At 48.0% G+C, this 17,535-nt stretch overlaps 1 protein-coding gene across 1 annotated transcript in view; it reads right to left on the reverse strand.

Annotated features, from left to right (window-relative positions):
* Positions 1-17,341, reverse strand: part of LOC311121627 (phospholipid-transporting ATPase VB-like) — a gene marked incomplete at both ends in the record, with an annotated part of 31,103 nt that extends 13,762 nt beyond the window's left edge. The window contains 9 exons of the mRNA XM_084196089.1: positions 2,603-2,995; positions 3,904-4,221; positions 5,120-5,282; positions 10,111-10,299; positions 12,017-12,246; positions 13,193-13,445; positions 13,971-14,098; positions 16,806-16,937; positions 17,235-17,341. Of these exons, the coding sequence (XP_084052215.1) occupies positions 2,603-2,995; positions 3,904-4,221; positions 5,120-5,282; positions 10,111-10,299; positions 12,017-12,246; positions 13,193-13,445; positions 13,971-14,098; positions 16,806-16,937; positions 17,235-17,341 (1,913 nt within the window). The remainder of the gene's footprint in view (positions 1-2,602; positions 2,996-3,903; positions 4,222-5,119; positions 5,283-10,110; positions 10,300-12,016; positions 12,247-13,192; positions 13,446-13,970; positions 14,099-16,805; positions 16,938-17,234) is intronic.
* Positions 17,342-17,535: the final 194 nt, after the last annotated feature.

The following is a 17,535-nucleotide window of genomic DNA, read 5'->3' on the forward strand; positions in this document are numbered from 1 at the left end:
TGCACCAGGTACCAGGTACCAGTCCTCATCATTCACCAGGTACCAGGTACCAGTCCTCTTCATGTACCAGGTACCAGTCCTCATCATGCACCAGGTACCAGGTACCAGTCCTCATCATGCACCAGGTACCAGTCCTCATCATGCACCAGGTACCAGGTACCAGTCCTCATCATGCACCAGGTACCAGGTACCAGGTACCAGTCCTCATCATGCACCAGGTACCAGGTACCAGTCCTCATCATGCACCAGATACAGTCCTCATCATGCACCAGGTACCAGGTACCAGTCCTCATCATGTACCAGGTACCAGGTACCAGTCCTCATCATGCACCATGTACCAGGTACCAGTCCTCATCATGCACCAGGTACCAGGTACCAGGTACCAGTCCTCATCATGTACCAGGTACCAGGTACCAGGTACCAGTCCTCATTATGCACCAGGTACCAGGTACCAGTCCTCATCATGCACCAGGTACCAGGTACCAGTCCTCATCATGCACCAGGTACCAGGTACCAGTCCTCATCATGCACCAGGTACCAGGTACCAGTCCTCATCATGCACCAGGTACCAGGTACCAGTCCTCATAGGCCCTCTCACACAGCACCCCAGGAGAGAGGGATGAGGTGCTGACTGATACCCAACACCCAACACTAACAGATGTTTATGAAGCAGACAAGTAGACACAACTAATTTGATCATACAATCATTACCCTGTCAACGTTCTTCTAGGCTACTTAGACATGTCTCTAAATGTGTCTGGATGGGTGGGCTGACCTTCTTTGCCAAACAGAGGGTGCGTAGTCCTTCCTTGGCGTACCAGTCGAGGTGTCTTTGAGTGCTATTCTTCTGGCTCCCCTCCAGCCTGTTCTCTGTGGAGAGAACAAGATAAGTACTCAAAGTGATGTCATGACCCTGGTAATATCTCAATGTACTAAAGTGGAAATGTGGTCCTGTGTGGATCAGGTGATATCTCAAATCATCTGTCCTAAAGTGGAAATGTGGTCCTGTGTGGCATAGTTGGTAGAACATGGCTCTTGCAACGCCAAGAGTTGTGGGTTGGATTCCCGCTGCTAACACCCATACATAAATGCACACGTAAGTCGCTTTAGGTAAAAGTGTCTGCTAAATGGCATATATATTATATTGTATTATGATATATAATTATATAAGTTTATCCTGACCACATGACCTGACCAGGTAACTGTGTGTAAAGGGCCCAGCTTTTTCTTCTTCTTTCTAATCTGGTCACATGCTGATGCTATTATAAGCACCTGTCTTATTGAACAGTACCATATAGTATATATTTATATTTACATTTTAGTCATTTAGCAGACGCTCTTATCCAGAGCGACTTACAGTTAGTGAGTGCATGCATTTTTCATACATACTCTGATCACCAACGCTTTTTCAATTGGCTATCCCTCTGCAAAGTTGTTCAATCGGAATTCTAACACTCACAACAAAGAACACTTTAACACCCTATCTATGGCTTTGTCTCTGGAGTCTTGTGGCCTGCTGGTCTTTTGTTGCCTCAACCAAGAAGTCACCAAGTCAATGGACAATGACCTTACCTGGCTTCTCTAGTGTGAGCCAGTTCTTGATGGAGAGGTAAGAAGGAAAACCAGCAGACACTATAGATCTCAATGACCAGCTGTGATTGTGAATATGACGGATCTATGATGTAAGTCATGTCTACCATGATTTTCCCACACACACGAGTGGTATGAACACGTTCCCAAACCAAACACAGGTTACAACGGTTGCAAGGCCATGTGTAGCTACACACCCACATGAAAACATTTTTCTTCAGACCCACACACTCTTGGTAACCACTTATAACCACAATAATAATCCAATTTCTTCAATTATCCACCTGATCCAAACCCCCTGGAACACATGCATATTTATATCGCTATGTATAAAAAAAAGATGGGAAGTGAGTAAAAACACAGTGCTCAGAAGTCTCCGCAGGATGTTGAGTAAAGACAGACAGCGAAAGGGACATTCATTATTGCAACACGCAGGAAGTGACATCATCCTCCTCTAATCTCCTTAAAATGGCCAATCCTGGATGTTGGAATGATCACATGTGCTGACCAGATGCAGCTTTGTATTCTCTTCTCCCTCTTCGTTGTCTCTCTCTCCTTCCAAGCCTCCACTCTCCCTCGTTGGTTGAAGCGCTAAGGCTGTCGGAGGGACGTCGGTCACATCTTCACTGGAGCGGGAGGCATCTTACCTGGCATCCCACCTGACATCTACCCTGGCATCCCACCTGGCATCCCACCTGGCATCCCACCTGACATCCACCCTGGCATCCCACCTGGCATCCCACCTGGCATCCCACCTGACATCCCACCTGGCATCCCACCTGACATCTACCCTGGCATCCCAACCTGGCATCCCACCTGGCATCCCACCTGGCATCCCACCTGGCATCCCACCTGACATCCCACCTGACATCCCACCCTGGCATCCCACCTGACATCCCACCTGACATCCAACCCTGGCATCCCACCTGACATCCCACCTGACATCCCACCCTGGCATCCCACCTGGCATCCCACCTGACATCCCACCTGACATCCCACCCTGGCATCCCACCTGGCATTCCACCTGACATCCCTCCCTGGCATCCCATCTGGCATCCCTGCGTTGGGGCCCAACAGGGGATCTGTCTCTGCTGCTCCAGCTGTAGTCTCTCAGTCTCAAACACCACCGGAAGGACCAGGATCATGAACGAGGAGGTGCCCACCCACAGGGCAGCGCGGGAGTAACCGTACAGCTCCGTGGCCACAGTGACTGAGCCCGATGCGGTCACCCACAGGGCAGCGCGGGAGTAACCGTACCGCTCCGTGGCCACAGTGACTGAGCCCGATGCGTTCACCTCAGCTGCAGAGCGCAGTGTAGCAGGGAACATCTCAGTCATCAAACCCCACAGCCTCTCCGTAAGAGTCTCATCCAGCTCTTTGTCTTCATCTTCATCGATCTCGCCTTCTGGGAGGGGGGGGGCCGGATCTCGACTGGGCTTCCAGCCATGGAAAACTGTTCTCGCGCCGCTGACCAGCCGGTGTGTTTAGCTAATTTAAAATGTACCTCAATCGGTGGAAGGGAAAATCAGTATTTTAATAATTTATAGTGGAATTATTGCGTTGGCCCCAGTTTGCATAAATGTTGGACCCAAGAGTGAGCATTGGTCCTGTGACAATCTGAGGTCACTTGGGTAAAAGCTACATGTACCATACAGTACCATACAGTAGTACCATACAGTACCATATTGCACCATACAGTACCATATTGCACCATACAGTACCATGCAGTACCATACTGCACGATACAGTACCATGCAGTACTATACAGTACCATGCAGTACCATATTGTACCATACAGTACCATGCAGTACCATACAGTACCATACAGTACCATGCAGTACCATACAGTACCATACAGTACCATGCAGTACCATACAGTACCATGCAGTACCATACAGTACCATACAGTACCATGCAGTACCATACAGTACCATGCAGTATCATACAGTACCATGCAGTACCATATTGTACCATACAGTACCATGCAGTACCATACAGTACCATACAGTACCATGCAGTACCATATTGTACCATACAGTACCATACAGTACCATGTAGTACCATACAGTACCATGCAGTACCATACAGTACCATGCAGTACCATATTGTACCATACAGTACCATACAGGACCATACAGTACCATGCAGTACTATATTGTACCATACAGTACCATGCAGTACCATACAGTACCATACAGGACCATACAGTACCATACAGTACCATACAGTACCATACAGTACCATGCAGGACCATACAGTATCATACAGGACCATACAGTATCATACAGGACCATGCATTAGTTATAAGCCTACCTGCATATGGAGTCCCTAGAAGATCCATAATGGTGTAGTCTGCCCCTTTGGTATACATCACTATCTCTCTGGTGATTGGATGACGCAACACAATCGACATCCTCTTCCTGTTGGGGTCAAAGGTCAGGGTGTCCAGCACCTGATAGGTCAGCTCCTGCCCGTGAGGTAACCTCACTGTGACGCTGTCTGGGGTACGGGCCAATAGGGTGAAGCCGTACGCCTTGGCAGCGTACACCAAGGCTGCCTCATCTGGACTCTCTGCCTCGTAGCAAAGCTTATCAGCAGTGCTCACTACCAACCCAGGTCTGGTGTTGTTGGCTGGGACAGAGACATAGACAGAGAGAGACAGACGCAGAGTCAGAGACAGAGACAGAGACAGAGGCAGAGACAGAGACAGAGACAGAGACAGAGACAGAGACAGAGACAGAGACAGAGACAGAGACAGAGACAGAGACAGAGACAGAGGCAGAGACAGAGGCAGAGACAGAGACAGAGACAGAGACAGAGAGAGAGACAGAGACAGAGACAGAGGCAGAGACAGAGACAGAGACAGAGGCAGAGACAGAGGCAGAGACAGAGACAGAGACAGAGACAGAGACAGAGACAGAGACAGAGATAGAGACAGAGTAAGAGATAGAGACAGAGACAGAGATAGAGACAGAGACAGAGACAGAGACAGAGACAGAGATAGAGACAGAGACAGAGACAGAGACAGAGACAGAGACAGAGACAGAGACAGAGACAGAGACAGAGACAGAGACAGAGACAGAGACAGAGACAGAGACAGAGACAGAGATAGAGATAGAGACAGAGACAGAGATAGAGACAGAGGCAGAGACAGAGACAGAGACAGAGACAGAGATAGAGACAGAGACAGAGACAGAGACAGAGACAGAGACAGAGACAGAGACAGAGACAGAGGCAGAGGCAGAGGCAGAGACAGAGGCAGAGACAGAGACAGAGACAGAGACAGAGACAGTGACAGTACCGTGTTAGATCCACACTTAGCTATTTATCTGGTTAGCTGATTGTGATTACAATTCACTTGCAGAGGCATGTGTCTTCCAATGCCTTTGTATGTGTCAGTGTTGTAGGTTTGGGTAGTTTTAGCGTTGCAACACTATCAATATCATTTGTACTTGCTGTTTTATGTACACTAGTTCTGAGACTGTAAGTCATATTAAATAAGACTGAGTCATTCTCTCTCTCTACCCACCCTGGGCGTTGGTCTCTCTGGTCTGCCCCCCTGCGGGGGTGGTCTGTCTGGTCTGCCCTCCTGCGGTGGTGTGGGGGTGGTCAGACACATGGCTGTTGACTGGGCCAGAGGGGCTGCTGTTGGTGTTGGGGTCAGTGTCCAGATCCTCCTTCTCAGTCATGGGCTGCCAGGAGCGGATGGTGTGACGTAGAGAATATATTTTCCTTACCAAGGACTGGAGGAGAGAGGGGCTCGGACGCCCACTAGCCTGGGGAAAGAATGGATGGTGGTTTTTTTATATAGTGCTGTATTAGGTTTTTTTTTGTAAAGCTTCAAAGTGGTGAAGCAGTAAACCTGGCACTTGGCTTTTTGTAATGCAGTCTATGTTCAACTGAAAGGGATATAAGTTACATGTCACCTTGAGTGAAATATAAGTCCAATGGTTAAATGGTTAGTCTTATGAGAACATGATGAAATTGTGTTCTGATCATCTAATATCTTATAACACTTCGATCAACTACTCCGGTCTGCCTTTCATTGCACCACCAGGTGCACACGGCCACTTAACCAATAGGAATAACTGTTTTGACCGCCCATTCATGGGACAGCCCGCCGGCCTCTCTCGTATTTCCCCAACCCAATCAGGAACTCTGGGTAATCAAATTAACGAGGGCGACTCTGACGTATCTCCCCATGCCGTGCCATGCCAAGTGTGTGTGTGTGTGTGTGTGTGGTTAATTTAGTAAAAAGGGACCAAGACATTTCAACTGAAGCCTCAAAGAGCAATTAGGTAAATTAACGCTGACCACTGATGAGAGAGAAAGAGAACGTTTTGGTCAGCAACGTTTCCGGCGAGGACGGAGCACGTATATAATTCAAGATAAATCTGAGAGGCAGATAGATAAAGAGACAGACTAATTTAATTGATGTTTCTGCTGAAATACAAAAATTGAATTATCTCTTCACTGCGTACATCACTGTTCTTACTTCCAGATATCTGGACTGCAGGGCAGTACTATAGCCTTACTACCAGATATCTGGACTGCAGGGCAGTACTATAGCCTTACTACCAGATATCTGGACTGCAGGGCAGTACTATAGCCTTACTACCAGATATCTGGACTGCAGGGCAGTACTATAGCCTTACTGCCAGATATCTGGACTGCAGGGCAGTACTATAGCCTTACTGCCAGATATCTGGACTGCAGGGCAGTACTATAGCCTTACTGCCAGATATCTGGACTGCAGGGCAATACTATAGCCTTACTGCCAGATATCTGGACTGCAGGGCAGTACTATAGCCTTACTGCCAGATATCTGGACTGCAGGGCAGTACTATAGCCTTACTGCCAGATATCTGGACTGCAGGGCAGTACTATAGCCTTACTGCCAGATATCTGGACTGCAGGGCAGTACTATAGCCTTACTGCCAGATATCTGGACTGCAGGGCAGTACTATAGCCTTACTGCCAGATATCTGGACTGCAGGGCAGTACTATAGCCTTACTGCCAGATATCTGGACTGCAGGGCAGTACTATAGCCTTACTGCCAGATATCTGGACTGCAGGGCAGTACTATAGCCTTACTGCCAGATATCTGGACTGCAGGGCAATACTATAGCCTTACTGCCAGATATCTGGACTGCAGGGCAGTACTATAGCCTTACTGCCAGATATCTGGACTGCAGGGCAATACTATAGCCTTACTGCCAGATATCTGGACTGCAGGGCAGTACTATAGCCTTACTGCCAGATATTTGGACTGCAGGGCAGTACTATAGCCTTACTGCCAGATATCTGGACTGCAGGGCAGTACTATAGCCTTACTACCAGATATCTGGACTGCAGGGCAGTACTATAGCCTTACTACCAGATATCTGGACTGCAGGGCAGTACTATAGCCTTACTACCAGATATCTGGACTGCAGGGCAGTACTATAGCCTTACTGCCAGATATTTGGACTGCAGGGCAGTACTATAGCCTTACTGCCAGATATCTGGACTGCAGGGCAATACTATAGCCTTACTGCCAGATATCTGGACTGCAGGGCAGTACTATAGCCTTACTGCCAGATATCTGGACTGCAGGGCAGTACTATAGCCTTACTGCCAGATATCTGGACTGCAGGGCAATACTATAGCCTTACTGCCAGATATCTGGACTGCAGGGCAGTACTATAGCCTTACTGCCAGATATCTGGACTGCAGGGCAGTACTATAGCCTTACTGCCAGATATCTGGACTACAGGGCAGTACTATAGCCTTACTGCCAGATATCTGGACTGCAGGGCAGTACTATAGCCTTACTGCCAGATATCTGGACTGCAGGGCAGTACTATAGCCTTACTACCAGATATCTGGACTGCAGGGCAGTACTATAGCCTTACTGCCAGATATTTGGACTGCAGGGCAGTACTATAGCCTTACTGCCAGATATTTGGACTGCAGGGCAGTACTATAGCCTTACTGCCAGATATTTGGACTGCAGGGCAGTACTATAGCCTTACTGCCAGATATCTGTACTGCATGGCAGTACTATAGCCTTACTACCAGATATCTGGACTGCAGGGCAGTACTATAGCCTTACTGCCAGATATTTGGACTGCAGGGCAGTACTATAGCCTTACTGCCAGATATCTGTACTGCATGGCAGTACTATAGCCTTACTGCCAGATATCTGTACTGCATGGCAGTACTATAGCCTTACTGCCAGATATCTGTACTGCATGGCAGTACTATAGCCTTACTACCAGATATCTGGACTGCAGGGCAGTACTATAGCCTTACTGCCAGATATCTGTACTGCATGGCAGTACTATAGCCTTACTACCAGATATCTGGACTGCAGGGCAGTACTATAGCCTTACTGCCAGATATCTGTACTGCATGGCAGTACTATAGCCTTACTGCCAGATATCTGGACTGCAGGGCAGTACTATAGCCTTACTGCCAGGTATCTGGACTGCAGGGCAGTACTATAGCCTTACTGCCAGATATCTGTACTGCGTGGCAGTACTATAGCCTTACTGCCAGATATCTGTACTGCATGGCAGTACTATAGCCTTACTACCAGATATCTGGACTGCAGGGCAGTACTATAGCCTTACTGCCAGATATCTGTACTGCATGGCAGTACTATAGCCTTACTGCCAGATATCTGGACTGCAGGGCAGTACTATAGCCTTACTGCCAGATATCTGGACTGCAGGGCAGTACTATAGCCTTACTGCCAGATATCTGTACTGCATGGCAGTACTATAGCCTTACTACCAGATATCTGGACTGCAGGGCAGTACTATAGCCTTACTGCCAGATATCTGTACTGCATGGCAGTACTATAGCCTTACTGACAGATATCTGTACTGCAGGGCAATACTATAGCCTTACTGCCAGATATCTGGACTGCAGGGCAGTACTATAGCCTTACTGCCAGATATCTGGACTGCAGGGCAGTACTATAGCCTTACTACCAGATATCTGGACTGCAGGGCAGTACTATAGCCTTACTGCCAGATATCTGGACTGCAGGGCAGTACTATAGCCTTACTGCCAGATATCTGGACTGCAGGGCAGTACTATAGCCTTACTGCCAGATATCTGGACTGCAGGGCAGTACTATAGCCTTACTGCCAGATATCTGGACTGCAGGGCAGTACTATAGCCTTACTGCCAGATATCTGGACTGCAGGGCAGTACTATAGCCTTACTGCCAGATATCTGGACTGCAGGGCAGTACTATAGCCTTACTACCAGATATCTGGACTGCAGGGCAGTACTATAGCCTTACTGCCAGATATCTGGACTGCATGGCAGTACTACAGCCTTACTGCCAGATATCTGGACTGCAGGGCAGTACTATAGCCTTACTGCCAGATATCTGGACTGCAGGGCAGTACTATAGCCTTACTACCAGATATCTGGACTGCAGGGCAGTACTATAGCCTTACTGCCAGATATCTGGACTGCAGGGCAGTACTATAGCCTTACTGCCAGATATCTGGACTGCAGGGCAGTACTATAGCCTTACTGCCAGATATCTGGACTGCAGGGCAGTACTATAGCCTTACTGCCAGATATCTGGACTGCAGGGCAGTACTATAGCCTTACTGCCAGATATCTGGACTGCAGGGCAGTACTATAGCCTTACTGCCAGATATCTGGACTGCAGGGCAGTACTATAGCCTTACTGCCAGATATCTGGACTGCAGGGCAGTACTATAGCCTTACTGCCAGATATCTGGACTGCAGGGCAGTACTATAGCCTTACTGCCAGATATCTGGACTGCAGGGCAGTACTATAGCCTTACTGCCAGATATCTGGACTGCAGGGCAGTACTATAGCCTTACTGCCAGATATCTGGACTGCAGGGCAGTACTATAGCCTTACTGCCAGATATCTGGACTGCAGGGCAGTACTATAGCCTTACTGCCAGATATCTGGACTGCATGGCAGTACTATAGCCTTACTACCAGATATCTGGACTGCAGGGCAGTACTATAGCCTTACTGCCAGATATCTGGACTGCATGGCAGTACTATAGCCTTACTACCAGATATCTGGACTGCAGGGCAGTACTATAGCCTTACTGCCAGATATCTGGACTGCATGGCAGTACTATAGCCTTACTGCCAGATATTTGGACTGCAGGGCAGTACTATAGCCTAAAGATATCCTATGAGTAAAATGTACTTCCCAGAAATTCTGTTCTGATAAAATGGCAAATTTTCAACCATCAGGATCTATCACGAAGGCAGGCTTTCATTTTGCAAGGTTTAATATTTGATTAATATTAAGATCAAGATCAAATATTGATATATAACCTGTGGTCTTAGAAGTTGAGGTCACAAAACCATCTCCCTCTCTTCCCCCCTTTCCTCCACTCCTCCTCCTCTCTTCTCCTCCTTCCCTCCTCCGCATCCCCTCTTCCTCTCTCCTACACCAGGTCAGGGTCACAGTGAACAGAACAGAACGGAGGAGAGGAACGGAACACTTGGAACAGAGCACGACTCACCCGCTGTCTCTGAGCCTGAGCCTGCGTTGCTGTGGAAACAACCACCGTGTTGCAGACAGCGAGAGCCAGGAAGAAGTCAAGATAGAGATCTGTTTCCTCGCAGTGGCGTATCCCTCTGCCACCAGCCCCGTCACCACCACCTCTCAGAACACGCTGAAGTAGCTTTCTGTCTGGGACCACCTCTGTTTCCTGTACACAGAAAGGACAGGGGGACAGAATTAAAAACAACAGTGTTTTACTGTATCTCTATGGGACGGGGTTGGTTATGAGGCTTGTATTAATGCAGCATGGGATGTGGTGTAGAGTGCCTTCAGAAAGTATTCAAACCCCTTGACTTTAACCACATGTTGTTGTTACAGACTGAATTAAAAAATGGATTAAATTGAGATTTTTGGTCACTGGCACATAACGTCAAAGTGGAATTATGTTTACTGCTAACTACTGCTGCTATCTACTGCTGCTATCTACTGCTGCTATCTACTGCTGCTATCTACTGCTGCTATCTACTGCTGCTACCTAATGCTGCCGTCTACTGCTGCAATCTACTGCTTCTATCTACTGCTGCTATCTACTGCTGCTATCTACTGCTGCTATCTACTGCTGATATCTACTGCTGCTATCTACTACTGCTATCTACTGCTGATATCTACTGCTGCTATCTACTGCTGCTATCTACTGCTGCTATCTACTGCTGATATCTACTGCTGCTATCTACTGCTGCTATCTACTGCTGCAATCTATTACTGCTATCTACTGCTGCTATCTACTGCTGCTATCTACTGCTGCTCTCTACTGCTGCTCTCTACTGCTGCTATCTACTGCTGCTATCTACTGCTGCTATCTACTGCTGCAATCTACTGCTGCTATCTACTGCTGCTCTCTACTGCTGCTATCTACTGCTGCTATCTACTGCTATCTACTGCTGCTATCTACTGCTGCTATCTACTGCTGCTATCTACTGCTCCTCTCTACTGCTGCTATCTACTGCTGCTACCTACTGCTGCATTCTCATACTGCTATCTACTGCTGCTCTCTACTGCTGCTATATACTGCTGCTATCTACTGCTGCATTCTCATACTGCTATCTACTGCTGCTATCTACTGCTGCAATCTACTGATTATATCTACTGCAGCTATCTACTGCTGCTATCTACTGCAGCTATCTACTGCTGCTATCTACTGCTGCTATCTACTGCTGCTATCTACTGCTGCAATCTACTGCTGCTATCTACTGCTGCTCTCTACTGCTGCTATCTACTGCTGCTATTTACTGCTGCTATCTACTGCTGATATCTACTGCTGCTATCTACTGCTGCTATCTACTGCTGCTATCTACTGCTGCTATCTACTGCTGCTACCTACTGCTGCTATCTACTGCTGCTATCTACTGCTCCTCTCTACTGCTGCTATCTACTGCTGCTATCTACTGCTGCTATCTACTGCTGCTATCTACTGCTGCTACCTACTGCTGCTATCTACTGCTGCTATCTACTGCTCCTCTCTACTGCTGCTATCTACTGCTGCTATCTACTGCTGCTATCTATTGATGTGATGTTGATGTTGATGTGATGTTGCTGTGATGTTGCTGTGATGTTAATGTGATGTGCTGTGATATCAGTAGCCCATGGCTTCATGTTGCTCAGCATGACCATATGTGCAACTACAGACATGGCACATGGGACACACACACACACACGCACGCATTGACCACAGTGTCATAAAAATATAATATACGGTATTTTAGGTTGAGTTATTTTAAGCGTTTTACCATTCAAAACTGTCTTGCTTGAGCGGTATTGGTACATTGGGTACATTGGGTACATTGGGTACATTGGGTACTCAGCCTAACAAATACAATGTTTCTATTCTTGTTGTTGTTATTGTTATCACCAAGCTATAATCTCACCAGTGGACTGCTGAAGGCTACTTCCCCCTGGGCACTTCCTTCCTTGTTCCTGTGATGGCCGCCGCCGCCGCTGTGAGGTTGCTGGGCGCCATGGCAACGTTGTATTACTTCTGGGTCATGGTCATGGTTGTCCTCCAGGGTCCATCCTGTCTGCGAGGGGAGTGGTCTCTGGTGGAAGAGGACCTCTTCCTCTGTGTCATCAGCCTCCCCAAGGAGAGCCAGACGGATGGCTGGAGAGGAGAGCCAAAACATATTCACTCTACTGTACACTCACTCAGTTAGTATAAGATGGGCCCAGATCTGTTTGTACTGTAGAGCCAACTCCTGTTGATGTTTAATGATCATAGGAGTTGGCTAGACAGCACTAAAGAATCAGAAGAAACTAGAAAGGATAATTTTTCATGAAGAAAAACTGTGTGAATTGCTTCAGCTGTCCAGAAGTATTTTTATGTCAGTGGAAAAAGTTGTGATTTTTTTGTTGTTGTTAGAGGCTAATGTTGAAAAGTTGAATAGAGCGGCCATCTTGGAACGCAACAACTATTGCTTCACAAGCTGTCTTTAGACTAGTACAGAGGCCTGTCTTGCCTTCTACCTACTAAAACGACATACTGTGTACTAATCCCACTACATACTATTTACAACGTTCTGTTCAGTAAAAATGTGCTAGGACCGGTGCTAGGACCCCTAATTAAAACTGCATCAGCATTTCAAGGGCCTAGCTCAAGGCCAGAGCCCCACAATGTTCTGTTCAGTCTTTAAATGCTTTCGTGTTCTGAGAGGTATGAGGAAACAATGGGTTAATAACAAGAGAGAGGAAGATTCCCACAGCAGTATCTGCTGGGCTGCAGTCCGTCTGGTTGAAACCAGGGTTAAAGTTGGCAAGCCAGCGGAGTTTGTGGAGCTTGTGATGAGGATGTGTAAAGCCACACTCCTTAGTTTGTTTATACCATCAAGGACTGGACCACCAACAAACATGTTAACAATGCTGAAGCAAGTCACATTAAAATACCTAAAAAACAACTAAGTAGACAACTAGTGGAAGATCTCAAATTACGTCCAGTGACCTTGACGATCACAATCAACCAATGTCTTTATAATCCCAATTGGGTACACAGGTCATCGGATGCTATTTGAACAGTTCCCATCGTTTCTTTACAGTTCCCATTGTTTCTTTACCATTCTCTTTGTGTGCGTACTCGGTCCCCATGACGGTGCATCGTCTGAACACCATCTTGTTCTCTGTGAGGGTACCAGTCTTGTCCGAGAAGACGTACTGAATCTGTCCCAGGTCCTCAGTGATGTTGACAGTTCTACACTGGACTCTGCTGTCTGTCTCTTCATCATACAGGTCTATGTCGTTAGTGATGAAGAACACCTGACCCGCCTTGACTATTTCAATGGATACGTACAGGGAGATGGGAATCAGGATCTGGGGGAGAAAGACGGAAGGAGGATGGAGGAAGAGAGGAAGAGAAGGATGGAAGAGAAGAGAGGAGGATGGAGGAAGAGAGGAGGATGGAGGAAGAGAGGAGGATGGAGGAAGGAAAGGAAGAGAGGAGGATGGAGGAGGAGAGGAGGATGGAGGAAGAGAGGAGGATGGAGGAAGGAAAGGAAGATAGGAGGATGGAGGAGGAGAGGAGGATGGAGGAAGAGAGGAGGATGGAGGAAGGAAAGGAAGAGAGGAGGATGGAGGAAGAGAGGAGGATGGAGGAAGGAAAGGAAGAGAGGAGGATGGAGGAAGGAAAGGAAGAGAGGAAAAGGGTTGATCATTGTTCAACAGTCACAGAGTGATGTCATATTGGTACACACAAATGCTTGCTTTATGGCTGTTCATCGATCAAGATGTTTCTCCCAACACACCAACACACACACACACACCCAACACACCAACACACACACACACACACACCAACACACACACGCATGCACACACATACACACACACTCTCTCTACCTGCAGTAGTATGATCATCGTGAAGAACATGTAGAAGCTAGACAGAGTGGGCGGGTCCAGATGACCATGTCTGTCTGGCATCAGGAAGAGAGGCATGCTGGGTAACGACTCCAGCCAGATATAATGACCTGTTTGGGGAAGGAGAGGGGGAAAGGAGGGAGAGGGGGATGAAGGGGTGAGAGAACGGAGCGAAAGGAAGTGGAGGTAGAAGGATTGTAGGAAAAGGAGGTAAGAAAGGACAAGAGGGTAAGAACAGGAGGAGGGGAGAGGAGGGTAAGAAAAGGAGGAGGGGACAGGAGGGTAAGAAAAGGAGGAGGGGAGAGGAGGGTAAGAAAGGGAGGAGGGGAGAGGAGGGTAAGAAAAGGAGGAGAGGAGAGGAGGGTAAGAAAAGGAGGAGAGGAGAGGAGGGTAAGAAAAGGAGGAGAGGAGAGGAGGGTAAGAAAAGGAGGAGAGGAGAGGAGGGTAAGAACAAGAGGAGGGGAGGGTAAGAACAGGAGGAGGGGAGAGGAGGGTAAGAAAAGGAGGAGGAGAGAGGAGGGTAAGAAAAGGAGGAGAGGAGGGTAAGAACAAGAGGAGGGGAGGGTAAGTACAGGAGGAGGAGAGAGGAGGGTAAGAAAAGGAGGAGAGGAGGGTAAGAACAGGAGGAGAGGAGGGTAAGAACAGGAGGAGAGGAGAGGAGGGTAAGAACAGGAGGAGGGGAGAGGAGGGTAAGAACAGGAGGAGAGGAGAGGAGGGTACGAACAGGAGGAGGGGAGAGGAGGGTAAGAACAGGAGGAGAGGAGGGTAAGAACAGGAGGAGAGGAGGGTAAGAACAGGAGGAGAGGAGGGTAAGAACAGGAGGAGAGGAGAGGAGGGTAAGAACAGGAGGAGAGGAGAGGAGGGTAAGAACAGGAGGAGAGGAGGGTAAGAACAGGAGGAGAGGAGGGTAAGAACAGGAGGAGAGGAGGGTAAGAACAGGAGGAGAGGAGGGTAAGAACAGGAGGAGAGGAGAGGAGGGTAAGAAAAGGAGGAGGGGAGAGGAGGGTAAGAAAAGGAGGAGAGGAGGATAAGAACAGGAGGAGAGAAGGGTAAGAACAGGAGGAGTGGAGAGGAGGGTAAGAACAGGAGGAGAGGAGAGGAGGGTAAGAACAGGAGGAGAGCAGGGTAAGAACAGGAGGAGAGGAGGGTAAGAACAGGAGGAGAGGAGGGTAAGAACAGGAGGAGAGGAGGGTAAGAACAGGAGGAGAGGAGAGGAGGGTAAGAACAGGAGGAGAGGAGGGTAAGAACAGGAGGAGAGGAGGGTAAGAACAGGAGGAGAGGAGGGTAAGAACAGGAGGAGGGGAGGGTAAGAACAGGAGGAGAGGAGAGGAGGGTAAGAACAGGAGGAGAGCAGGGTAAGAACAGGAGGAGAGGAGGGTAAGAACAGGAGGAGAGGAGAGGAGGGAAAGAACAGGAGGAGGGGAGGGTAAGAACAGGAGGAGAGGAGGGTAAGAACAGGAGGAGAGGAGGGTAAGAACAGGAGGAGAGGAGAGGAGGGAAAGAACAGGAGGAGGGGAGGGTAAGAACAGGAGGAGAGGAGGGTAAGAACAGGAGGAGAGGAGAGGAGGGTAAGAACAGGAGGAGAGGAGGGTAAGAACAGGAGGAGAGGAGAGGAGGGTAAGAACAGGAGGAGGGGAGGGTAAGAACAGGAGGAGAGGAGAGGAGGGTAAGAACAGGAGGAGAGGAGAGGAGGGTAAGAATAGGAGGAGAGGAGGGTAAGAACAGGAGGAGAGCAGGGTAAGAACAGGAGGAGAGGAGAGGAGGGTAAGAACAGGAGGAGAGGAGAGGAGGGTAAGAACAGGAGGAGAGGAGGGTAAGAACAGGAGGAGAGGAGGGTAAGAACAGGAGGAGAGGAGGGTAAGAACAGGAGGAGAGGAGAGGAGGGTAAGAACAGGATGAGAGGAGGGTAAGAACAGGAGGAGAGGAGGGTAAGAACAGGAGGAGAGGAGGGTAAGAAAAGGAGGAGAGGAGGGTAAGAACAGGAGGAGAGGAGGGTAAGAACAGGAGGAGAGGGGGGGGGGGGGGGGGTAAGAAGGAAAAAGGCCAGTAAAGACAGGTGGATTAATCCCAATACTCCGTCTCAGAGGGGAGGGGGCTATTCTTCCTCCCTTCTTTCCCCTCTTCTTCTGTTCTTCTATATGCTGATGGCCGTCCGATGACTGATGGGGAGCTAGCAATGTTTCAATGTCTTCCTATTAAGGTCCACGGATAAGAACATTAACCTTGGGATCTGGACCTGATCAATGTTTAAATATCTTCCTATAAAGGTCCATGGATTCCAACATTAACCTTGGCTAGTGAATGACTTGTTTTGACCACACCCTCCTTCCTTGCTCCTTGTCTACCTTGCCTCTTCCACCCATCCATGTGTTTCTATGGACAGAAAAGAGCTGAAGCTCTGAGCTGTCCGATCAGGCCCAGTGTCTAGTTAGTTAGTTATTAACCGTGGGAGCTGAAGTGTGTCCCAAAATGGCACACTATTCCCTATTTAGTGCACTACTTTTAGCCAGGACTTATAGGGCTCTGGTCAAAAGTAGTGCACTATATTGGGAATAGGGTACCATTTGGGACGTATCTGAGTGTCTGATTTCTTCATACAGTGCTATGCTAAAATATGCAGTATGTAGACCTATATGTTGATAGGGAAAGTATATTAGTACAGTATAACGTAGTAATTGTATGGTAATTAATATAGGTAGGTTGACTGCCTAGCACTTCTATACGGCTTCTGTATGGTTTACATGTAGGTGTGTATACTTCAAATAATGCGTTGCCATGATTGTATGGTAACTAGGGTCAACTGTAGGATCAATTTACCTAGCGCTCCTATAAGGCACATGCAGAACAGTAGAATGACACAGAAGAGCACGTTGATGTTCATCTTGCGTTCCAGTTTGCTGCGTTTGTATCTCGGTCCGTTGTTGTTTAGCATGGACTTGGTCTCACGGCCTGGAACAAGAGGTGAGCAAAACACTGTAGCGGCGCCAGTGGTTTCTGGCAGTGGGTCGCCAACTTGGCCAGCGGCGGGCCGTTAGTAAAGCCACTACATGGTTGCAAGCAGGCAAGTGTTTACTCAAATGAGGATCATCATCTTTTCTGGTGTTCGAACTTAAAGACTCACATGTTCACAACGCTGTAATTAATGAACTTAATAAAAATGTAATAACTTAACCAGGAACGTAAAGATGTAACAGTAGAGCTCAAAGGTCAGAGGTCAGAGGTTAGAGGTAAGATGTCATATTTCACCTGCGTACACCACAAACCCAGCTACATGGTCTGTGTTTCTGACGGTGCACCCTCTCAGCAGCAGACTGTCAATCCCAAAGCCCAATTTCTTCTTATCAGCCTTCTCTCTGCAGAGAGACCCAGAGTAAGGAGGATTCTTTCACACTCACATCTCATTAGGTATTCATTACCCCCTATATATTCTCCATGGGGTGCGTCCAAAATGGCATCCAAAAGTACTGCGTCCAAGTCCAAATGTAGTGCACTATAATGTGTCCAAAAGTAGTGCACTATGTAGGGAATATGATGCAATTTTAGACGC

The sequence above is a fragment of the Coregonus lavaretus genome (assembly GCF_964263955.1).
Source record: "Coregonus lavaretus genome assembly, contig: HAP1_SCAFFOLD_4937, whole genome shotgun sequence".
In the NCBI taxonomy this organism is placed as follows: Eukaryota; Metazoa; Chordata; class Actinopteri; order Salmoniformes; family Salmonidae; genus Coregonus; species Coregonus lavaretus.